At 36.6% G+C, this 24920-nt stretch overlaps 3 protein-coding genes across 3 annotated transcripts; 2 read left to right on the top strand and 1 right to left on the bottom strand.

Moving 5' to 3' along the window:
• The first annotated feature begins 262 nt into the window (after positions 1 to 262).
• LOC146478433 (uncharacterized) lies at positions 263 to 9090 on the top strand. Its single transcript, XM_085111979.1, has 11 exons — positions 263 to 558; positions 947 to 1137; positions 1963 to 2165; positions 2782 to 2839; positions 3236 to 3528; positions 4270 to 4428; positions 5260 to 5398; positions 6273 to 6420; positions 7305 to 7636; positions 8011 to 8136; positions 8926 to 9090. Exons 1-11 carry the CDS (start codon positions 359 to 361, stop codon positions 8982 to 8984), a joined length of 1908 nt encoding a protein of 635 aa, XP_084968105.1. The 5' UTR covers positions 263 to 358; the 3' UTR covers positions 8985 to 9090.
• A 1184-nt stretch (positions 9091 to 10274) lies between these two features.
• On the bottom strand, positions 10275 to 16273 carry LOC146478432 (26S proteasome non-ATPase regulatory subunit 8-like). Its single transcript, XM_085111996.1, has 9 exons — positions 16114 to 16273; positions 15228 to 15300; positions 14797 to 14899; positions 14142 to 14235; positions 13304 to 13375; positions 12372 to 12398; positions 11776 to 11849; positions 11429 to 11540; positions 10275 to 10557 (listed from the first exon to the last, which is right to left on the bottom strand). The coding sequence occupies exons 1-9, from the start codon at positions 16228 to 16230 to the stop codon at positions 10420 to 10422; spliced, it is 810 nt and encodes a 269-aa protein (XP_084968122.1). The 5' UTR covers positions 16231 to 16273; the 3' UTR covers positions 10275 to 10419.
• Positions 16274 to 16314: 41 nt separating this feature from the next.
• Positions 16315 to 24920, top strand: LOC146478431 (protein FAM98A-like). The gene is made up of 13 exons (XM_085111985.1): positions 16315 to 16467; positions 16655 to 16794; positions 17098 to 17154; positions 17735 to 17803; positions 17933 to 18006; positions 18239 to 18349; positions 18473 to 18553; positions 19044 to 19160; positions 19657 to 19756; positions 23540 to 23622; positions 24301 to 24400; positions 24558 to 24593; positions 24681 to 24920. Exons 1-13 carry the CDS (start codon positions 16430 to 16432, stop codon positions 24839 to 24841), a joined length of 1167 nt encoding a protein of 388 aa, XP_084968111.1. The 5' UTR covers positions 16315 to 16429; the 3' UTR covers positions 24842 to 24920.

Below are 24920 nucleotides of genomic sequence, written 5' to 3'. Positions count from 1 at the left end.
ATGTAATTTACCGATATTTGTTTTTTTCTTCGACATCGAATAACGAAAATATTTACGTCAGAAACCCAAGTGAAGTCCGCAACAGCACAGACACTGTTATACAAACAGTGCAAAAATATTCATTTTGATTTTGTACAACAAAACACAAAACAGTAGAATACTTGGGATAACAGAAATTTGAGCTTCTTCCAACAAGTATCGATTTGTTTTGAGGCGAAACCCCGGTATCGATAACATTCCGTATTTGCTTTCGATATTCATTCATTGGCAATCAGCAAAGTCTCGTGACTGGACTGTTTCCGCAGAAAATTTCAAACGTCGTCGTTTTTTTGTGTCTTTCGCTTATATTATTAGAGTCATGGTTTCTTTCTTGGTGTTCTGTCTTCTAATAACCGTGTGTTCAATCACTACTCCATCGCATTCAACAGCGAGCACAATCGAGGATCGTGTGGCGGTGCTGGATAACAAAAGACCTCCAATTGAATTTGTATTTGGTTTCCATTCAAACGAAGGAAAGCTGAGATTCAAGCAATATTTGAAGGGAACATGGTCAAAATGGTAGGTATTTCAATGCCAATGGACGCTTGTTTCAAAGAACAAGCAGCACTCCAGGTTTTGGATGACTTTAGACACTACGAACTAGTTGAAAGAAAAAATTATGCACGACAACTCTACTTAGTCTGCTACGATCGACCTTCATGTAGCAAAGGACTATTAAAAAATTTTATGCCGAATCGTTTTCCCTGGTAGGGAACTCGATCAGATTTGGACAGGGAAGCCCAAGCGCAATGCAAGAGGTGGTGTGGAGAATTTGAGCTGAAACACATCATCAAGAAATGTGTAAATCGTAAAATGTATTCACAGAAGTCTGATAAGAGCCGGGGACCTTCAGTGACCTTTAGTGACAATAATTGTTGCATATTAATTTATTTGTTGCTAATTTTAGGCAAGACATGGGTACTCCTGAGGGGAGGTCAGTAATCGCAAACCCTGTAGCCGCCTATGATGCCAACAACCAAACTAATGTCTTTTGCTTGTGTGATGATGGGCAAGTTTACTACAGAACGCAGGATTCTGACAAATTGGTGGAGTTTGGAAAATGGCTTGCAGTTGGCTCAAAACTTCCTTTTGAAACAGGTTTGCCAAAGACTTTGTTTATATTGGTGATTGATTTTATTGCAGTTATTATCTAATGCATCGTAATTTAATTTCCACCTATTAAAAGAGAGTATCAAAATTTATTTCGCCTATCAATGTTGCGCTGTTCGGGGGGTGGGGAGGGGGAGGGGGAGGGGATAGATGGGAAATTTTTAACAGCAATTTTTGTCCCTGGATTGGGACTTTTGGGACCCGGGGAACCGGAGTCTCAGAGATTTATTTGTTTGAGGACTTATGTTTACATCGATATTGCCAATGAAAAGGAATTTCATTAAGTGCTGACAGCTGGCATTAAAAGAAAAAACTGGCTAAACCTTTCAAATTTGTAAGCTATCTACTTCTCAAGGAAAAAGACTTTCTAGCAGTGCGATGTGTCCAGCTATAGAGTTCTAAAATTATGACATCACAAAAACTAAATTTACGAAATTATGGGATTTGTTAGTATATTCAGAAAGAGCACAATGAAAAATGCCTACTTGCCAAAAATCAGCATCTTATTGCAATTTTGGGGCGAGATATTAGACGTTAAGAACTGAGACAAAATAAGAAGGATTTGTATGGAGTCACCAGCACATAACAGAGCTAATATCTTGCCCCCAAATTGCAATAAGATACTGATTTTTGGCAAGTACATGTAGGCATTTTTCATCATGCTCTTTCCGAATATGCTAACAAATCCCATAATTGCAAAAATTCAAATAGTTGTGACGTCACACTTTAGAACTCTATTTACAACCCCTTACTTCTAAAAGTTAGCTAGCTGTCTAACCAAATGCTTGATGGAAGTATCTTTCTCCATCACAGGAGTTACACTGAAAGGCAAGGATACCTTAACAGCACTGACTTACCAGAACAAGCTGACCATCTTCTCTAGATCAGTCACAAAAGCCTCCCGACTCTACTGGGCACAGGAAGTGAATGGCAATTGGTCAGGTTGGGCTCTGATTGGTGGATCATCTGTCTCATTGAAAAGTGATGTTGCAGTTGCTTACAATGGCTTTTCAAAGGTACGCATAAAAGATTTAGAAATTTGGGTGAAGTGATAACAACCAACCAGTTAGCTGAGAGCACTGGTCGGACTACTGTGCGGGAGGTCATGGGTTCGAACCCCGCCCAGGCCAACACTCAGGGTCTTTAAATAACTGATTAAGTGCCGTCTTAAGTTTGTAATGACATCTGCAAATGGTTCGACTTCCTAGTCTAATCTTGGATAAGGACAATAAACCATAGATCCTGTAAAAACTTGTTATTAATCCATGGGATGTTAAAAATCCCACAAACTGTTTTTCATTTGTTTAGAGTAGACATAGTCCCCAGTGGACATGTGGTGGTCTAGTATCTCTATCTTTGATTTCATCTGTCTTTCCATTCAAACATGCTTTGGGTGGGTGGATGAGATCAAAATATGGACTGATAGTGGCTGCCAGTGGCTCCTTTACAAGCTGACGTCCCATCTCACCCCGCAGAAGAATTGTAAACTGCCATGACATTTTAATGTGGTCAACTGACTATGTATCGGCACAGATGAAAATTAATAGTACAATGTACATTGCATGCCCGAGTAGTTGGACAATATTGCAGTTCAGTCAATAATGAGCATATGCATGAAATTTATACTTTCAGTATTTAGAAGCATTTGCAGTGATGGAAAATAACAAGATGTATAGGACTTGGCAGACAGGTAACAATAAACTACTGATGGTAATATATAATGTTGGTAATTAATTGGTTATATTGAACACATTGAAAAAAAATTGACTTCAAAACCTCACTAATAATTCATAAGTCCATTGACCTTATCAAATGATCGATAAAACATCACGTGGAGTGGTTTTAAAACCCGATAAAACCTCCTCCTTATTAGTATGTAGTGTTTAATTAATGTTTTTCTCATATGCTAATTTCCAACGTTCACAAAAGCATCATTGTTATGAACTCTCTTGACACACGCTTTTCCAGGAATATTTTTGAAGCCGCTCAAAACACTTGCAGCACATGTTTTATCGGGTCTAAAACCACTCGGCTGCGCCCGATAAAACACTGCTGCTCATGTTTTAAACATTCCTCAACTATGTAGGTCCAACAAAATGGGTGTCTTGGGATGAAACTGGTTATGGTGCTCCTGAAACACAGCATGCCCCAGTGGTCCACCAGATGAGTCACAGCATATTCAATGGTGTTTTGAATGTGTTTATTTACGGAGATGATGGATACATCCACCACATATGGCAGACAACTTGTGACAAGGTTCCCAACCCCTGGGGGTGGTGCACATGGAGTGTTTGGTACAAGATAAGTGACAAGATTCCTGAGACGTTCCCCTCCGATAATCCTTTGAGCGTTGGGGCAAACATACATCTTGGAATTGAGGTATTAAAACACTCACTCACAGGGCTGTTGTTAGGGTTTTATTAATTATTATAATTATTTAGGAGTAGTTGGCTCCACAAGGAAACTTGTGGTTGTGACTGGATCATGTGTATAATTGTGCACCTCTTCTAGGGTCATGGAGCCCTATAATTTTAGTTTTAGGGTCATGAACATTGCAAATAAGCATGTTATGATGAGGTAGTCTGGCTGAATGGTTAGGTTGCCGGACTTGAAATGTGGAGATCCCAGGTTCAACCGCCAGCTGTTTCTTGGTAGCCCCGAGTTCAACTCCTCGGCCACGCTTGTAAATAGCCAGCTGGTCTGCCTTCTGCCAGTTGGGATTTTTTTAAATAATCATGTTCAATTTAAATTAAGTAAACATAATTTTTTGGTGAAGTTTATGTTCAGCCTCACCGACACTACTGAGGGTAATACTAATTATAATAATAATAATAATAATAATAATAATAATAATAATAATAATAATAATAATAATAATAATAATCAGAGGATGACATTGTGCACATTGCCCGAGACCAAGCCAGTTGGAGATGCCTTGCAGTCGACTGTTTCAGCCGACCAATAATGATGATGATGGTGATGATGACGATGATGATTATTATTATCATCATCATTATTATGGCATCAGAGCATCATACTGATGACCAACACATTTTAGTTTACTGACCTACTGTCTTTATTCCAGTTAAACTTCAAGTTATTGTTTTTTTTTGCTCACAGGTTTTCACTGTCGGAAAAGAAGGTGACCTGTGGCATATGTGGGAACTTGAGCGGGGTGGGGTGTGGAACTCTTGGGAACAAGTAGTGGCATCTGGGTCAGCTATAGCCAGTCATGTCAGCATTACGAATGACGAGAAAGGATGGTGGGCTGCATTTGCAGTGAGTTTGTCTGCTGTAAAAATTTCATTTGTTTTATTACTAAGACAGGATCCTGTTGTGTGTGGCATTACATCTTAGCAGCATTTATTCATTAGTTGGGGCGTGGGTCTTTGTGGAAGAGAAAAATCACAGCTTCTAATGGATAGTGACTGTGCTTTGTTTGTACCCTATTCAATTTACCTGAAAATTATAAATTTTCTGGACAAATTTACCAATATACGCATACTAGTTGCATATACAGTCTCAGCTAAAATGTTGGAAATCAGTGCAAAGCATCTTTTGGATAGCATGCACCAAAAATTAATTAATTAATTAATTGAGTTAATTAATTAATTAATATCTAATTAATAGTAAATAAATATATATCCCCTTTCCAAAAACAATGTTTAGAGTTGGGAGTCAAACATGCCTTGCTCATTGCTTCATGGACTTCAATATAGTTTTAGGGTTTGAGTTACTTTGAGAGCGAGAAATCCATTGCCTTTTTGGGAGTGCAGGGTTTTTCAAATTGCTTACGACTCATTAATAGTTCATGAATAGAAAACAAAGGAGGTTTGGATTTAATAATCTTAATATTATTGCAATAAAATTTGGTGAAAAATTTCTGTCAATTTCTCCAAGCATTATTAATGGTTTGAGAAGGTATTAATATCAATGTGCACCTCGTTTTTTCAACCCATTTGTCGGTGTTTCCAAATTAGATGAAACACTTTTCCTCATGTTTGACATAATATTACTTAACATGTGGTAGAGTTTAATAGTGTGGCTCCAAGGTTCTCAGACACTTTGTAGCCCGATTAAAATGCAATAACATTTTTTCTGGTGTTGTAGTTGGGCACTGATGACAACATTAAGGTGATTGAACAGAACAGGTCTCTATCCCTATCACCATCAACTGCACCATTTGGAAGTCCAGTCAAAGTTTCCTGGAAAGTACCAGTTGACGAAGCAACTAACAAGGACTGGATAGGTGGGAAATAGAATGATGTAAAATAATGATAAAAGCATAGAATTTCTCATTGTTAAGTCAAGTTCAAGAACACATGCTAGTTCACTGTCCCCATGTTCAACACTTCTGGCACAAATTTTGCGTGCATGTATGGTGGCAAACCATCACAAAGAAGCATCTAAATCTTACCCCACCGAGCATCATCTACAGCTTTTTACAGCAAATTGCAGTGCTTGTTAAACTACAGTATTCCCATAGCAGTATCTTATCAACTAATGAAACACCTGTTGCATAGATGTAGCATAAGGAACAGTGTCTTACTGCCATGGGAACTGATAAGAATTTAATAAATATTTGTTATGTCAAGTTTCAGTGTCTTCCTTATTTATTGTTCGTGGTCACTGATGTGGAACACTGAATTCATTGGTAGTATACATGTACTTTACATGTCAATTTTTCAACAAAACCTTAAAAACCTTCCCAATACCTATATAAAACAGCCACTTGTACAGTGTTCCAAGTGGGAGAGGGGTTTCAGGTCAAAAACCCAACAAAACTGGCTTCCAAACCTGACAAATTGATTGATAAACTTATTACCCTATTAACCCCTCAAAATTCTCCACTCAATGCACTCCCTGAATTTGAAAGTTATCCCAAACACTGCAAGTGTATATCTGGCATAAGGGGGTTAGTTTCTTAAGAAACTGTGGTGCTGCGTCAGCGGGGAGTAGAAACGAATGTTTGGTTTTAGCAACAAGGTAATAAATGTTTGATTTGGCCACTGTAAAGAGATTCAAGGACTGACGTTTCGAGTGTGAGCTTTCAGTCAAAGCGAATCTGTTCTCAGTTAATTGATTTACAATTCCAAGAGTGTTTTTCATGGTTGTTTCTTCAGGTGTGTATCCATCTGGTGCTGATAATCACTTGTATGTGGATTACTATTATGTTGGAGGGGGACAGAACCCACTCAAGGACGCCATACCTACTGGTTCTCTCACTTTTAAATCCTACCTGCCCAATGGAAAATATGATTACCGTTATCTGTAAGCACAGGATTTTGACTGCTTATAATAATAATTATTATTATTATTCTACATTCTAGTAAACCTTTTACATGTTAAAGTTGTCACTTACATGTATAAGTTAAATAAGCTGTATATTAAAAACCTGTGATAAGTAATATGGGAGCTAAATAACGTATTCCCAGTGGAAAGCAAACCTAATTGAGTGAGATCTTGTGCACACCAACTGGGTACTTTAACCAGACTTAGGTCGAATGTAGTTGCTCAAAGCCCTAGCTAGAGAAATTTGGCCTATGTGTACACATGAGATGTGGATATTAAGGGCTTACACTTGCCAAGATGCATTTCTTGTTACATAAATGCAGGCATACAAACAGCCTTTATGTATACATGATGAAATTTCAAAGCTACATGTAATAGCTTGTGGGGCTGTGTACAAACAAAAAACAAATAATGTAAATCAATTAAAATACATATTTAGTAAGGAATACAATCTAAAATTCTTCAAACTACAAAAAAGGAAAAGGACTTTATTTACAAGGAGACAAATTTGATTTGAATTCTACATTCCCTTGAAAAGTAATCCATGGAGTAATTGAAACTCCAATCATGCATCTCTCGAAAGGATTCATGTCCAGATTAGTTTGTTAATTTGATAGATTAAAATGAGGAGGGAGGGCGGGAGTGAGGTCTCTTCATTTACGCCAATATCATTATTTAAAACAGTATGATCAATCAGCATTTTTCACAAAAATAACCTCCGTCAGCTATAACAACTTTTATTGATAGATCCCCAGGCAATTAAGTTACAAGACACCTAGACTGTAAAACTGAATCCAACATGTCAAGTGACATTTACAGTGAAGGTCTGGAACAGCTCTTTGATGTGAATTTTTTTTAATCAGGGTAAACAAGAGGTATTTTGATGCAGTAAGTTCTTCCCTCACTGCAACCAATGGCACAACAGACAAGGACTGGGTTCAAGTGTATCGTGGAATAGCAGCAGGACTTGGCAAAGAGGGCTTCAATTTTGAGAAATGCGTCGAAGATGGAAACCACACAGTAGAGATATTTAGGGAATCATTTGCTGCCTTCCAGAACAATGATGTTTTTAAAGGACTCCAGTTGTTTGGTACAGCTTTGATGGATATTGTGAAGGCATTTGAGGACTGTGGAGAGACTGATATCGCTAAAGCGCTTGAGGAGCTTGCAATGGATTTCATTAAATGTGTCAAAGGTAAGGTAGTGAATAATGCTTCACAAGTGTGGGGCCTTAAACCCTCCAAGCCCTAACAGTGATCAGCATAAAATTTCCCCTTGTAATATCAATGCATATTCAACCTCTGAGGTCATGAGAATTAAGGATATGATCACCCCAGGTGAATTTTCTTGATACTTTAAAAACTTCTCCCCAGTACTTTTATAAGAAAAGTATGGGGACAAGATAGGAGAATTATTTTGATATTAGGGGCTAAAGTGTTAATAATATTATGTTTTATGGATACATGTATTTAAATACTACAGTACTTATAATTACATGGTTATGTTAGTATTATATATACAGAACTATTATAATAACACAATTTGGTTTTGTTTTCTTTTTGTTCTTAGGAAACTGTGTCCATTTTGTGATTGATGTCGTTGATGAAATCCTCATCTTGTTTGAAAATGCGTACGAGATTTATGGTGACATTCAAGGAGCAAGCAATTCATTCAAAATCAATGCTTATGAACAAGGTAAGAACTCATAAAATAAAATATCATTGGAATGAAATGAACTCAGATGGAACAAAAGTCTTCACATGACATGGCAACTTTTAAAAGCATTTAACAATTTTCAAACATTTCTCAGGCCCGGGTAAGACTTAGGACCCCTTGGTCAAATGACCACAAACCTTGCAGGCTAGGATAAGTGAACTGTTACTTGGGGCCCAAAATAGCACTTATTACAATGCAACGACTTCAACTGGGGCCACCCGAGGTGTTTTAACCAATCAGAAGCCAATTCGTTCACAAAGAATTTCGACTTTGTGGTTTTCAAAGCCAATTAAATTTAATCCTAAAATTAACTTGTATTATTCGACTGTGGGAACAGCCACGGTAGATTCAAAATTTCATCGAAAAATATTTTGAAGCAGCCGCATTTGATTTTCCGACTGTATGTACAGTTTTAGTCAATAAATAAATGTTGATTAACACAGCGGCCCTTTGTCGAACAAATTTTACTACATGCAGTAGTCTGAACAGAAATTAAGTACAGCAACTGTGCACAATAAAAACTGTTAAAGTTGGCAAATTTCTACATTGTAATGATTAGCTTTGGTATTGAAAGAAAGTAAGGGAGATAATTATTACATGTATATGCTTTTATTTGGTACCAAGTTACTGTAAGTAACAAAAACTTCAAGTTATACTTAGTCAAACAGTTCTACAGAACTGTAATGTGTTATGCACTGCAAAATTTTCATTGGATGGCTACCATTGGACATGTTTATCTTATTGTCTTCTTATATTTTTTCTATTTAGGTGGATACTGCATTGGACGTATTGTCAGTGTGTGCATTGCTCTACCATCGTTTACCTAACAGATTGGTCACAGCCCACTAAAAGATCTCAACCTTTTTTTTTTGGCCTATTGCAATTTTTTAACAGACTGAAAACACCGAAAAAAGTTAAAACCGTTAATTTTTACACCAGACAACTTTAATGCAATAAAATATTAAAGGGTCAGGGCTGAACAAGGTGAATTTAACGTGGACTGATTTGAGTGAGATCTCAAAAAAATTAATTATGGTTTGTCCTTATGATATTTGCAAGCAAAATTAATGAGTGAACTTTTTTCTTTGTTTGTGTCATTGTTAATAATGATATATGAAAGTCCCAATGCATTTTAAAATTTGTAAAGGATCAAGTAATTAAAAAATTAAAAATATATATATTTTGTAATGAACAGGTTTATTAAAAATTATTACTATAATTATTATTTGAACAATAAATATTACAGTATGTGTGTTAATAAATGTTATCCATCTGGCATGCATGTGTGAGTTATTTTCTCTTTGTACAAAACCAGCAGTGATGTCATTCACTGGCCGAGAGCACAGATTTTCCCTATACGGACCAGCCAAGGCTGATGAATAACATGTTTATTTGTTTTTCTGCTTTTTATTTTATCTTTTAAGATGATCGAAGGCAAATTGGTTTGAGAACAGTCTTTGCGCGCGGCATCGCACTGTCACTCTAGTTAAATTTTGCTTATCAAGAAAGCCGTGCATATAAGCCTCAGACAGAAAGGCTAACATATCCTGGGGTTATTAATAGGAAAATTTTGCTGCTCCCGGACCCAGTCAGATTGTAGGTGCACCGAACCGATTGAACAACAAAATACTGTCTTTACGGCTGGCATTCATAAGTTCTTGTCTTTTCTGTTGAACTTTGCTTATTCATCACCCGCGTTTTCATTTTCTATCTCTCTCCCTTTTTCTCCTTTCCACGTTTGTTGACATATTCATTGAGAACATGAATTTATAAGTTTCTTCAAAATTTCTGTTTCTTTTTCTAAAAAGCAGTTGGCCATGCAACTTCCCGTAAAAAAAAAAAAGTGGGTTGTACCACAGGGTAAAGTTGAGTGTCTCATTTCACATTGGCTTACACAGAGGGGCGGACATACGGAAGTATGGATGGTCGGATGGGAGTGACGTCATAACCAATACCAAAATTTCTGGTATTGACAGGTTATAAAAATTTTGTTAGCAATGATGCTCCATGTGCGTCCCTTCAGCGTGGAGAGCTCCATTATCATTTGATGATAATGATGATGATGATGATAATGATGATAATAAAGAGACAAGTGAATTTAAAAGATAGGACAAAAGTCAAACCATATACAAGAGCCCAAATTATAATGACATTGTATTTTTCAACATTGGTTCAAGTTAACTTACATCACTCACTGCAAATAGCAAACAAACTAGCTGTATTATCAATGTACAAAGAAGCAGTTGGTCCTATACCTTGTCATCAAACTATTCTCTCTAATTCTTTCGCATACTCAAGCATGTGTTGGATCATTTTATAAGCTGGGATTTCTTGCTTTGTTTCCTTGTCTGTCTCTGGCTCGAAGTAATAGTATTTATCTTCCTTTACAATCCATCCCCGCTAAAGAAAGAAAACACAACGGCACAGAGCTTGAAAATGTCTACAGGAAGCATTGTAGTATTGTCGCTCTAGTGCTGTAACAAAAACTTGCAAGTTCCAGATGGGAGACAAACCTACTAGTTTCTTTCATCACACTGGTAAGGTTAGACCACATGGTATTTAAAAAGAAAAATTTACAACCTGTCTCGGATGTGAATCTCATTTGTTAGACTCGGGCATGCACAAGAAATGTTAGAAGTATTGTTGTCTCGCACAGACTCAAAGTTTGCTACATGTTGTAAGCTGGCATTGTACACCAAGAGAGCAATGTAGTATTTGTGTGACCAATGGTGAAGAGAAAGAAGATGAATGCCAATCTCGTCCATATAAATGTACGTAGAAGAAGGGTAAATAAACTGTTTCCACTCTATTCCTCACAAACTCAATTAAGGATGGTGCCTACTTTTGTTACTGTGCATACGTTCTGTGCATCCCGAGAAACTTGAGGTTTCTTATGGGTGGTGTCTACTAATACAGAGATATTTTTGCACAGTTTAAAGCTATGCGGAGAAAGCAGAACTTAGCAAGTGCTCTTGATATCTAAAAAGAAAATAAGGGGTAACCATGCATTTTTCAGAGATAATAAAGCTTCAATTTTGAACAAAATGCCATAACATTTCTTTGTATTTTGCTGTTTTTTTAGAATAATTGTTGCTTATTTATCTCTAAGAAATGCGTGGTTACCCCCAAATTTCTTTTTGGATTTCAATAGCCCTGCTAAGATCTGCTTTCCCCGCATAGTCATAAACCAAACAAAAATAATTCTTAATTAGTAGGCACCATCCTTAAGAGAAATTGCCAAGCCCAAGGCAGTTCTTGTTCTAATTCATACCTTGTCAGCAAAGGCTTTCATATCTTTTTCACTCTCAAAATACAGTATCCTGGTTGCCTCTGGAAAGGATATACATCGATAGGCTTTCTCTGTACAAGCTGCTATTTCATCCCTGAACCAAAAGAAAAAGAAAGAAACATTAGCAAAATTATTGAAATTGAAAGTAGGTTGGTGACAAACAAAAATGCCAAAGAATACCCCCACTGTACTGCCCCCCAAATCTGCAGTCCTTTACCTAAGTACTGGGCTATTACCAAGTTGCCGTGAACCTCATTATGAAAGTAAGGCTAAGTGCAAACCTTTTCATGTGAAAACTAGCACCAAAATTATCAACATCTAAAACTTACCTTAGCGTATCTAAGAGAATGTTCATGAAGAAGTGATAGTTGTCAGCTGGTACATTGCCTCTAGCCAGGAAAACCTAAACACAGAATACTGCATTTAAAAATTCTCTATCAAATCAGTCAAAGACTACTGTCCTTACTTAGATAAGGAACATACCACACTAATCTGTTATGGTGTCAAAACAAACCACAATTCTTAAGGCCCACACCCATGGTGCACTGTCCATTGTAAGCAATTTCTAACTTGTATCAAGACAGTGCCCAATGAAATTAATTATGGAGGTCTGCAAAAGTTAGTGAATTAATCTACAATCAGGCATTCTTTTTTCAGGGGAGCGTGAAAGTGTGGCAGCACGAGAGTGCACACTTTCGCACTCCCTCCCCCCCCCCCCCCCCCAAAAAAAAAAAAAAAAACCTGATCGCAGGTTATTAGTGAATGGAACGGCAAATTAAAAAAATTTATCACCATTAATGTTTTACTGCACACAGTGTTCTTCTATGTGTCTATGTATAGGATACAATAATATTATTGAGGCTAAAGAAAGGCAAGTGATACAACTTTTAAAAGACTTTCAAAAAATTAATTTACTTATAAATACCTTGTTGTAGTTACCCTCCATGAGGTACTATAAAGAAAATAAAAATAAACTCAATCTCAATAAAAAGAGTAGTTATTATTTAGAATAAATAAATTGCCGTTAGTATATGCTATTTGAACCCACACGGACAGGATTTTTGCACTCAGATTGGCTTGCTAAACTTTTGGTGTTGCACTGAATTAACATAGAAGATTTTTTTGGCCAATTTTTCAGAAATAAAGCTTGCTATTGACTGGTTTAAGGTTTAAAATAAAACTATTCAATCCACATTGGCATTGATAAGTGAGGTAGATATTTTCCTTGCTGCTTCACGGCTCAGTAAATAACCATCTCTACTTCACTTACAGTCAACCCAGGTCACGCGTGAATGATATTTTTGAAATTTGAACGGAGTTTTGAAATTTACATGTCAGTTTTGAAAATCGCCAACGAGATTTCAGAGTTCCCGTATAAATTTCCCTAGCTTATTGACAGTATAAAGCTATGGATTTTTCTTTACATTGCAAAATTGAATATTTCAAGAATAACAATTGTTTCTCAAGTATTTTGAATCTTTTTTTCAGTTAATGCGTCTTTTTTGGAATGATTTCCAGAGAAATGTCCAATATTCCATTCACACGTCGGACATTACAAAGAGAAATTCGAATGTTCATTTCATTCTTGGAAATACTGTTCATGTGTGACCTGGGTTGACTGTAATCATTTGTTAATTTTCATGTTTTTATTAGTTTTTATTATAAACTCTTGCCACCACCATTATAAGTTTAAATTTTATAGTTGCTAGCAAAGACCAGTATTTTTTTTTGTATTCAACATGACTCCAGAAGAAAAACTATTGTTGATTATTTTCATTAACTTTGCTGTTGTTGTTTGGTCTTGGACCTATTTAATTCTTACAGCAATCTAACTGTACAGACTGTATGTTTAATTACCTGTTCAAGTGAGACAGAATGTTTAATATAAACACTGTTTTGTAGTTCTTTGGCAGGCAAAAGTTCAAGTTCCTGTGGGACAAACAAGAACAGTCAGAACAAAGAAAAAAAGATAAATTTTTTACAGAAGTTTATTGCATATTAGCCAAAGGCAATTATTGTACTTTGCGGGATGGAAAATACTGTAAACCAGATGCAACATCCAAGGTTTCATTAAGATGTTAGAACCGGTGGGCAAAAGGTTAGTACACCTGGGCCGGGTTGTTCAAAAGCCGATTAACGCTAATCTACGATTAAAAGTTAATCAAGGTTTTCATCTCGCTCTTTAAAAGTGGTTTTAAAGCCTAATTTTAAGCTAAAGGTGAAGAAAAGTCAAAGTCAAAACTGACGGCAACAAATCTTTTGGAAGAATCTTTACCAATTCGTAATTAAACTTGAATCAAAGTTCACATTAATCCAGGATTAGCTTAATCGGGCTTTGAACAACTGGTCCCTGGACAGGATAGTTAACTCGGATTTGTTCTTTTATGGAAAAAGTCAGACAAGATGTTAAAAGCAGCTGGGCAAAGTCATATTCACAGACGGCAAATTTGCCCGGGTTCTTGGCCCTTAATGAAACCCCTGAACATCAAAGACATGAAGACTACATCAGAGCAAAGCAGCTCTCTCTATTGCAGACACCATCAGGACAAACTCTTTCTGTCCACCTTAGAGAGGTGTCTGCCTAAAGAGAATAAAAGTTAACAAGCAAATGTGAAATTTGGCTGAGCTAAGACCAGCTGCAGCTGTTTGTAGTGATTATAATATGATAGTCACCACTGGGACTATCCTTACTTACCGTGTGAAACTCTGCCAGTCGATTTTGTGCAAGAAGAGACAACAAGTTTAGACCAAGAAGCTGATACATGTAAGCAGACTCTTCCAGGATACCCCTATGAAACAAAAGACATAATTATATTAAATAATTAATTACAATATCTTATTAATAATTATTATAAATTAATATTAGTCATTTATCATAAATTAAATAATAATTATTACTCTCAATAAAATTTTACAAAAGATTTCTGAGAGGCTAACTGTACAATAAACCCCTACTATATTTATATATTTTGCAAAAATAAAAAATAAAAACAAACGAAAACAAAAAAGGTGTTTTAAATATCGTCCTTGTGTCCTGGTTTAGATGAGATCAAAATAATTGTAACAATTTATTCAATCTATTTATAAATAACTCCTCTCCAATTCTAAGAATTTGTCTAACATAGAGTCCCTAGCATTTCAATTACTAGTATCCATGTATTTGTTTGTGACAATGACAATAAATTGTATTGGGTTGTGTTGTATTATTTTCATGATTTTAAATCTACAGTGTAGGTTCACCCAAAACTTGTCATTTTTATGAATTTCGAGAATTTTTTTAATTTTCTCATCAAATGAACAGGTGACTTGCTTTATTACAGTGTATGTTTTCAAACTAAAACAACACTTACTTGTAATCAAGGTAGTATGGTTTCAGTTGAGCCATGTATCTTTCAAATGAAGGGATGTCTTTTTTCAATATACTCCACTGAACCCCGATTTCCAGTGCATCTCCTAAAAATTAATGCAACAAAGAAAAATATTGTAAATGGTTCAAAACCTGGAGTGCATCATATAGTTGGTAAATCATACAAATAGAGGAAGTGTCTAGGACTACTGTTGGTAGGGGGTTAGTTTCTAAAGAAACTCTTGTGCTGCATTGGGGACAAATGATTGCTTTTATCAACAGAGTTGATAACTAAAGGTTATTTGGCCACCAAAAAGAATCTCGAGTGCTGACGTTTCAAGCGTTAACCCTTCTACTTTGCAACGGTGTGTACTTTATTTATTAGAATGAATTGATTAAATTCTTTATAAAAAAGGCTCGAAGGGTAGAACTTACTTGCCAACAGAAGTTCTTGTGGGCTTGGTTTGGTTGAAGAGGTGGGTAAGAATGAGAATTGAATCAAAGCCATCTGGTAAGAGAAAAACATACAGTCGTGTGATGTTTAACGAGAATGCTAAAAATATGACTTGAACATACACTTCCAATGCCTAGAGGAAGTCTTTAAAACAAAATGACAGTGCCTAATGTTTCCATAATGATTTGCGAACTCTGAACTTCAAAATCCAATGCATGATTCACATTTTTTTGCTGCTGTCAATCACAATAATTATTATTACAGCAACAACCGACTGACAGTAAAAATACCGAATCTGACAAAGTGGATAGAAATCAGCCACTCACAGCACACAAATGTAACCTTTTCACAATGTTTAGCCTGATGTCTTTGTTTTCAAAGCTAGCGCTCCCTGTCAGCTACAATATATAATTGACAGTAGTGAAAAACATTCACAGCTGATTGAATCTTGAGTTTTCAGGTTATTGAAACACATGGCACTGTGAAGCTTGATCGTGGAATAAAATAAATATTTTTTTCCCAACAACAAAAAAAATTATTAATTTTTATAGTCACTTTGTAACGTTCCTGTTTTGTTTCTTTAGAACCGCAGTGTCTTCTAAATCATTTCCAAAACTGATGGATAACTTTCAAATTGAAGTTAAACATCTGAAGATGTTTCATCAATCATGAAAAGGTAAAAAACGTGTGACCTTAAAAATTAACTTCTTTTAGACATTCTTAATAAATTTTCAAGAAAATAAAACTACACTTTTTTGTCATGCCCGAAACATTACTGTTAGGCAAATGCAAATTGAACGGCCATGTGGGTAACACCAAGTCAACGGAAAGGCGGAATACAACCAGACGAAAACTAATTTTACTTACTTTCATTCCAGAAAGAAGCTTTCCAACTTTCTCCAGGTCAACGGGTTTTCTATTCCATTCCTTTATCAGCGTTTGATAAAGGGAAACAACTTCTTTCAAGCCGGCTTGGGAAGCCATCTTGGATTTTTGCAGAGTCACGAGTATACGCAGTCATTTCATCCAGCAGTTTCTGACAGTAAAATATGCGTTGATTGCTACACCTGGGAAAGACTGGACACTACTTCGGAGGTTGCCTGGCTAATTTTAGCAGGTGGCAGGTATTTTGATTCGAAGCGTGTTCTTCCAACTAAAAAGGCGCTTCTTTGTTGTTTTCAAAATGGAAAGTGATATTCAGGATGCATTAGAGGACCTTGGGTTAGTTTTTGAGTTTATTTAAATATTGTCGTTTTGTTTATTTCTGTGTTTGTATCACATCTACATGTATGTTTTTAATTCACCCCTGGAATGTCTCCGGGTACTGCACATAATCAGCCTTTGTATTAAGCTTAATTGTAAATAAGGTTACAGTATAATATCATTTTCATTTTTTCCGGCATTAAAGATTCGATGGTGATCTTTTGGAAGAAGGAGCGTTAACAGCTGTCGTGGAAGGGAATAATGTTACACCAGACTTCATGGCCTTGTGTGTATGGCTAGTAGAACATATGAAAAGCCTTTGCGAGATACAAGAAAGTGTTTCAGGTATTCATTCAAAAGAGTGGGATTATTTTTCGAAAACTCAAGGCAAGATTTCTCTTCAGCCCTACTACAGGGCCACGTTTTGAAGAATACTCTCTGGAGAGCCTGCTCTGGTTTTCTTCATAATGTTCTTCACAACAGTACTGTGGCATTTGTGCTTGATGAATAGCACAAGCATTTGTTGAACCTAGTATAAAGTATGGTATTATGCACAGAATGGTTTTATTATTACCACTTGAGGTAACATTGTGTGATCTCAAAATTTATATTCATTTTGTAAATACAAGTGATGATTTTATTTTACAGAAAAAGAGGATGAAGAAACTTTCAGAATGGAAATGAGTGGATTGTTAAATGAACTGGGTAAGTTCCAGGGCTACATACAATTTTAATTTTAAAGCTGTAGCCCAGCACCCCTTCTTTAGATGAGATTACAAACTAAGTTAGTGTTGACATTGACTGTTGTATAATTTTGTCTGTTAGACTCTCAAACTAACAAGAACTGGGGAGCTGTCAGGCATATCATATAGGGCCTGTGTCCAAGTATAAGTTGATTTTAGCAAAAATACGACCAAAATACAGGTTTGTTTTAATGAACTGCCACAGGCCATAGGCCAAAATGAGGGCAATTCAAAGAAAATACCAAAAATATCTAAAAATTTAAAATTTAGCTTTTGTTCTGATTTCTTTGGAGTACCCTTATTTTTGGCGAATAAAAGTTCATTCTAGAAACTCAGACCCATTATCTTCCCAGTATTTGGTCGTATCTTTGATAAAAACCAAAAATTGAGCGTACATACGTTGTGCCCTTTATGTTCTCTAGCCCTTTGATAAGTCTACTGTCAGTGTGTAAAAAGTAATGAATGTGGTAAGTAAACCTCCATGATTTAATTTCAAATTATCTGACTAAATGCTTTTGTTACTTTGTTACATGTAACTTTAGGTTGCCCCCATGCTCACCTTCTGGGTGTAAACGGTCTAGCCACACCATCAAACAGGCTGCTTCTATTAGGTACAGTAATTATCTTAACAAATATGTAACTTAACCTTTTATTAATAATGTAAACGAACATTTTGTGTTGGTCTAAAGGAAAAGAAAGGAGGCAAATTATATTATCTAAAAACTTTTTCTTGTAATCAGATTATCTAACATCGGAACTTCAAGCAATGCGAATGATTGGAGAAGAGGATAATGCAATGGAAACTCATGATCAAGTGAGTTTTTTAAATTTATTATTTTATCAGTGCTTATTCGTAACAGTTGTTAGTCATAAATTAAAAGAAACAATGTTAGCAAAATTAAATAAGAATCTTGTAAAAATGTTCCGAACTAAATGCATGACCGTGCAATAAATTATTTTATAGGCTAAAACATACAATCAAATGGATCGATTAGGCTCAACGCTCATTCATCATTGTGTGGGATGCTTTGTATCTCTGTTAACAGGCCGTGAGCCCTGCCCTGCAGCAACTTTTGGAAATATTAACAGCTTTGGATTTGCCAGAACCAACCAAAGAGTCCACAGTATTTCAACTGTTTTCTCAGATAGAGTCTAAGGTTTGTCTAGTAACGTTATGTTTAATAGTTTTTTAGAGCAGTGTGTTGTTGAGTCTTCAGTAACAATCATGTATAACTTAATGTTGTTACTTTAAACGTTTGTTTGTTTTTTGTTTTTTTTAGGTGCGACAACTTTTAAGCAAAGCTCCCAAAGACCATCTGGGAAATCCCTTATTAACTAAAAGTCTTAGTAGGAAGCAATGGGTATGTATATCATTATTTTTAAACAATAATATTGTTTTAATAAATGATTCCCCAAACAATGAGATTTTTATATAATTGAATAATAACTTATTAACAACATTAACTAACAGTTTACTGTCAGTGATAACAATTTGTTTTGGCTGTTTAAAAATATTTTATATAGTAATTATTGAATTCTTGTCCTTTGACAACATAACATAACATACATAACATAACTTTATTTATACTCGAGGACCTGGAGCTTATTAGGCTCCTAGCTTAAGTAGCTAATAAGTTGAGTTTAGAATAAAAAAAATAAATATAATAAAACAAATAAACAAACAAATAAATTGATACAATATATCATTTTTACAAATAGTGCCACTAAAATGGAAAATATCAACGACAGTCTAGCAGTCTAACCACTTAATATGAGAAACAGTTTTTAACCATTATGATATCAGTTTCACTGTCAATGGTACATGATTGTAATTTAAAATTTTGTTTTCAGAGCAAAGTTGAAGAAATCAATTCCCAACTCAACCAGGAGTACACACTACGTCGTTCAATGTTGTTGAAGAGGTTGGATGTGACTGTTCGATCCTTTGGCTGGTCTGACAGAGCTAAGGTGAGTATGCTACAAGCTACTGACACTGATTGTACTATTTACTTGGATCATCTTCATTGTTTATCAGGTAGACAAGTACAAAAGCAGCTACAGTTGGTTTAGTTGTGTCATTGAGTCATGCCGATCAGAGTAGTCAGACTCCTTTTGTTCTTTAAAAAAAATAAATGAATCACAATTCGAAAACTCTCCAGATCTAATTGGAATTTGGAAATGTTGACTTTTGAGTATAGGAGAAAACTGGAGTACTTGGAGAAAAACCTCTCAGAGCAAGTAAGAACCAGCAACAAACTCAACCCAGATATGATGTGAGTCTGGGAATCAAACCCGGGTCACATTGGTGGGAGGCGAGTGCTCTTTTATAAAATGCAATGAAGAAGGAGACTGTTGGCACTCAAAGCAAAGACAAAAAGGCTAAAAAGCCACGTATGATAGCATCACGCAAAACCCTGTAACCAAATACTTTGAAAAATTTGTTTTGTTTTCTTTCTTTCTTTAGGTTAAGAAAGACGAAATATCAGCAGCGTTTCATCCACTAAGGAAATCTCTTTCAGTTACATCACCAGTCAGCATCCCAGACATAGTTGCAGCAAGAACAGGCAAGAAATGCTTGAATGAAAATCCCCTTACTTACAACTAAAGTCATGCCAGTTAACAAATTAATGCAAAAATTAATTCCAAATTATCTGAGCCTTAGGGTGCTTTCTATCTGTGAGAACTTGTTGGCCAGTCAGTTCTTAATTAAGGTAGTAGATACCCGCAAAATCAACAAAATTTTGTCAAATTTGTTGTCAAGAGTGCTCTATGGTAAGCAGATACATTTAACCAAAACTCACTATAGACCAAAAGTACATTGTCTCAGCTGTCTTTGGAACTAACTCTTATCTGGGTATGTCGAACAGTGGCTTGGTCAGCGGGGGAGCCACTTGGACACCTGTGGTGAACTACCAATTATTTTGGGGCAGGTCGTTCTCCTTCAAAACTAGTCTAATCACAGTCAAAATTGGCAACAATATGAAAGAAGCATTGTAGAATGCAATGATGTACTTTTTGTTAAGTCTGGGGGGTGCCTGTTTCCATGGCAACAATTGAAATTAAAAAATAGTTTTCACTCAAGTTGGTTAGCCCTCTATCAAGTCAAGGTTTAGTCTCATGGCTTCAAAAACTACATCATTGCATTCTACACCCAAAAATACATAAGGTCACCAAATTTCAATAAAAATGGACGATTGGTTTTCTCAAATGACCTGCCCCAAGACTGCGAAATCATAAAATACAGAACTTTTTAAATACATAAATTGTCCAAATTTTTGAGAAACAAAACCTGATTATGGCATTTTAAGCAAGAAATACTAATAAAAATAAAGACAAATAGGTTTTGAACAGTTCTTGAAATAAAAGTTCACAGTCCAAAGGCCCCTGGTTCATAGGTAGGGCCCTCCAGCTCTTCATTCCTTTCATTGCGCCCCTTTCTTTGGCTGCGACGAATCTGGCGACGGAGCTTTGTTGCCTCCAGTGTCTTTTCTCCTGAAGCATACAGTCTTTGCTGATCAATGGTGGTGAAACCAGACTTGCAGTGTACTCCAACATCCAATTTGAGCCCTTTGAGCACAGTTTCCAGGGTTTTTGCACCACCATTGAACAGACAAATGGCTAGTCACATGCTGTCAGTACAGTCTCAGGACCCGAAAACTTTTCCTTTGGGTTGATGTCCCAAACAAGATGATTGAGTGCCTCATTGTTGTTTTGGGACAGCCCTTCCAGCACACTCTCCAGTAGGTTTTCTGCCCACAAGCCCTCAAATGTGGGAAGGATCTCCTCCATTACTGCTGGGGCAACATTCTTTGGTTTGAAGGTGGTGGTGCCATTGGCCTGGTCTTTTTGCCATTTGCACCAGGATTCAGCTCCTTCTGGACAATGGTCATGTAATTCATTATCCTCAGTCGAGGCATAATGGTGCCAAATAGCTTTCACTGCCTTTTGCATTCTGGGTAGGTCGCCTTTATTTTCACGGAGTGCTTTCCCATAATACCGCTGGAAAGTGTCTATCAGATTGTCTGTCAGGCGGTTCCGCCCACCAATTGTCTTTCCATCTGACAGCTTCTTTCCTTTCATATCCTTCTTCTTCCTTCTCAGTCGTCCGCCCATTCTTTTTTGAATGTGGCCCACACATTCCACTTTTCGCACGGTTACTTCGTTACCATATGGCTTTGATTTCACCACATCCCGATGCGAAGAGCAGTCACCATCACCTACAAAGTCCACATATCGCAAACTGTGCTTCTCGATGGATCTCCCCCACATGTCAACAGCACCTTGGGCCTCCATGGCTTTTGATGACTTGTCAAAGTTGGCTGTACATTTTGGCCCATGTGACTCCATCCAGTCAATAAACTCTTGAGAGTTGACATCAAGGTTACTTTTGCCACGACATTTGTAGCACACTTTGCTTTTCAATTCAAAGTCAACAACTTTCCCTGTTTGGACCTCAATAGCAGAAACCATGCCATACAAGGACTGAAAACCCCTCCTGGCCCAGGTACCATCACAAGAGACCGCAATATCAACAATTTCCTCTTCAGTAGCATTATTGAGGGCTCTCACCTCTTTCACAGCCTTCTCCATTTCGGCCTCTGCGACTTGCTGAGAAACGCAAGCGATTCGCTTCACGTGGGTCGCGAAAGACTTCTTTGCCACTGGCCCCGGCATGTTCATTACGGCACAGAATTTCGTTAAACTTGCTCTCCCTCTTCCAATAATTCTCATTGCAAGTGCTGACCTTCGGTTTATATCATAGAAACGGGCCTTTCCAGACACAATCTTCTCGGAAGTCGGCAGTTCCGTAAAGACACGACACGCGTTGTTTGCACATTGTAAAACTAGCGTTCTTGCCATACCACAACCAGAAGGCCTTTCAAATAAATGTAGACTGCCCTTTGAACAAGCTTTACAAACAGCACTGGCTAAAAGGACTCTCTGCAAAATACTGACATCTTGAAAACGATATCCAGTCGGCTTCAAATTTGATGAAGATGTCTTGCTTGTCGTCGGAGAAGGAGACGCTTTCAAATCTTGACGAAGCTTCTTCGCCGAAGGACCATCATCACTCCCGTTCGATTCTTTTGGTTTTCTGGAGCGTTTTCCACGAGTAACCGACCGGCGAACCGATCTAAACTTGGTTCTTGGCATAATAAAACTAATACCTCGAAAAACCAGAAGAAATACAGCGTTTAAAACGATAGGTAATCTCTGAGAAAATCTTACACCTTCGAAATTACAAGTTCCACGTTTCGCAACGATTGTTGTTCGCTGAAGATTAGTTCCCATGCCCCCACGGAATTAAAAATGTACCAGGCGTTCATGGCATTCGTCGTGGCTTCGTCAGAGGCTGTTTGGACGCTTTGGACGGGTAAAAAATGGTAAAAAAGGACGCTTGTGGCCTTCCGTTGCCATGGAAACAGGAACAAACAAAAAATAAACTTTGGATCGCCCTTCAAATTAAGCAGATTTTATGGCGCGCTTTTTAAAAATAGAGAAAAAAAGGTCCACAGCACAAAAATAGAGATATCAAAGGGGTTTATGGGCCCTAAAAATATTTCTTTTGGGAATATCACTTTTTTGGCACTTTTGCGGGTATCTACTACCTTACATGGAATGTGCCAATTTGAAGGATAAGTTTTGTCCTTGTCCTTCGAACTCCTTCGAAATAGCATATACCATTTGTAATGGACACTGCAAGTACAGTTTGAAATTCGCACTTTAATACTTTAACGCGATTCCCTAGAACAAATGTAACGAAAGAAAAATACAAAATTAATAAACGCGAGCAGGAAAAGTGAACGCACAACAATCGAACAAGAAATCAAAGGAAAAATTCACAAGCAAAAATATAACCACTTACAAGATTACGGCAACTCTGGATAAACAACAACTGTTTTACAAGGGCAGAATGCAAAACTTTTATTAATTTATACTAACTGAAATGAAAAAGAATAGGCCTAATGAAGTTATGAACTAAACAATAAACAATTACGTAACGCGACGCTGAGAAACTAACTTGCAAGAAAAAATGTGCATATTTAAACTAAATTCTAAAAGGTTAAACTACAACGTGATGACAAATATTTGCATTGATTGCACAACAATAAGAAGAAACAAAAATTTTAACTCTCGTGGCTACACCATTTTTCAGAGTAATTATTTTTCAAGGTTTTTCCACAGCAGCATCCCTTCAAAATGACGCATTCAATTTACGGACTGGCTGGCTAGTTCTCACAAATGGAAAGTGCTCTAATAGATTCTCACTATTTATCATTGATCAAGGTCTTTCAACTTGTGAGTTTTTGATTTCAATGTTGACACTATGCATTAATCGATCACAGATCTGTTAAGGTTAACAAAAACAAGCAGTGCCGAGATCAGGGACAAAACACAGTGTAAAATCAACAAGATTATGATGGGCAAGGTATGTCGTTAAATAACTAAAGCCCCATTCACACCAACAAAACATGTTTAATTAAACCAGGTTTAACAAAATAAAAACTGGTAACAGAAAGCTGAACCAATGAATGACTTTGACATAGAATTCAAGTAAACTGTAACTTATGCTTTCATTTGTACTAAATCTGTAGTCGATAAAAATCCAAAAGCAGCTCTTATGAAGGAAACAATTTTAAACTGTGTTTAACTAAACAGCTTTTAAACGTGTTTAAGCATTGGTGTGAATGGAGTATAAGTTTTTCAAAACATGAAGCCTCCTTATGTGTAGACATTGTCACAGACCAGGGACTAATATTATTAATAAAATTTTGTTTTTCCAGGTTACTGTAAATTAGTTAATGCTTTAATGCATTTTCTTGTTGAGTTGACTTTTTTAATTTATTGGTACATCTCCAGTAATACCCTAGAGCCAATTTTATAAGCTCATTGTGGCAATTGGTGAAAATTTCCAGGAAAGCCTGGTAATGCAACAGAGATCTATATTTGTTTCACAGTATTTCTGGTCACCATGACAGCATCACAGTTGCTAAGTAAACATAAACCTGGCATGTCTCACCACTATATATAGCGCAATTAATTTTGTGTTGGGTGTATAAAATGTGTCACTTACCTAAGTAAGCCGTAATTATTTTGTTACTTTCAGGTTCCTGATCGAGGAGGAAGGACAGGAAATATGGCACCACCTGTAGAAATGCCGTCCTTTAAAAAACGAACAGAGGCTCCAAGGGACCAAAGGCCATCAAGTAATAAAATTTTGATATATTTTGTATGCAGTGTGTAATGTTATTTTTTACTTCATTGTAAGAAGTCTTCATATGCAGGATATTTTACTGTCTAAAAGGTTTTCCATTATTTTTTAGCACAGTTACCATCAGTAATGATATTTTTATCTCCGTTAAGGTGGACGTGGGGGAAGAGGAGGAAAAGTTCAAAGTGGTGAGGAAACTGAAGTTGGAAACTTTTATTATAGAGTACTTTTACACAACAATACTTAAAGATTCATTTTCCATTTTGTTCTTGCAGGCTGGTCTGGTGGAGGTGGAAATGGAGGTGGACGTGGAGGAAGAGGAGGGAGGGGTGGTCAGGGTGGTGGTTGGAAAGGGGGGAGGGGAGGGCAAGGTGGAGGCCAGAGAGGAAATCCTTTTGGGGGAGGAGACAAGGAAAGAACTGTTTACTACAGCTGAAAGCAAAAAATTGTTTATAAATGAACATGAATATGTATAACAGTGTTGTTGAAATCAAACAAATTAAAATGTGTTCAAT

This window comes from Pavona decussata, unplaced genomic scaffold (assembly GCF_977016875.1).
Source record: "Pavona decussata unplaced genomic scaffold, jaPavDecu1.1 SCAFFOLD_64, whole genome shotgun sequence".
NCBI lineage: Eukaryota > Metazoa > Cnidaria > Anthozoa > Scleractinia > Agariciidae > Pavona > Pavona decussata.
The sequence above is the reverse complement of the archived record's forward strand: the minus strand, read 5'-3'. Positions and strand labels throughout refer to the sequence as shown.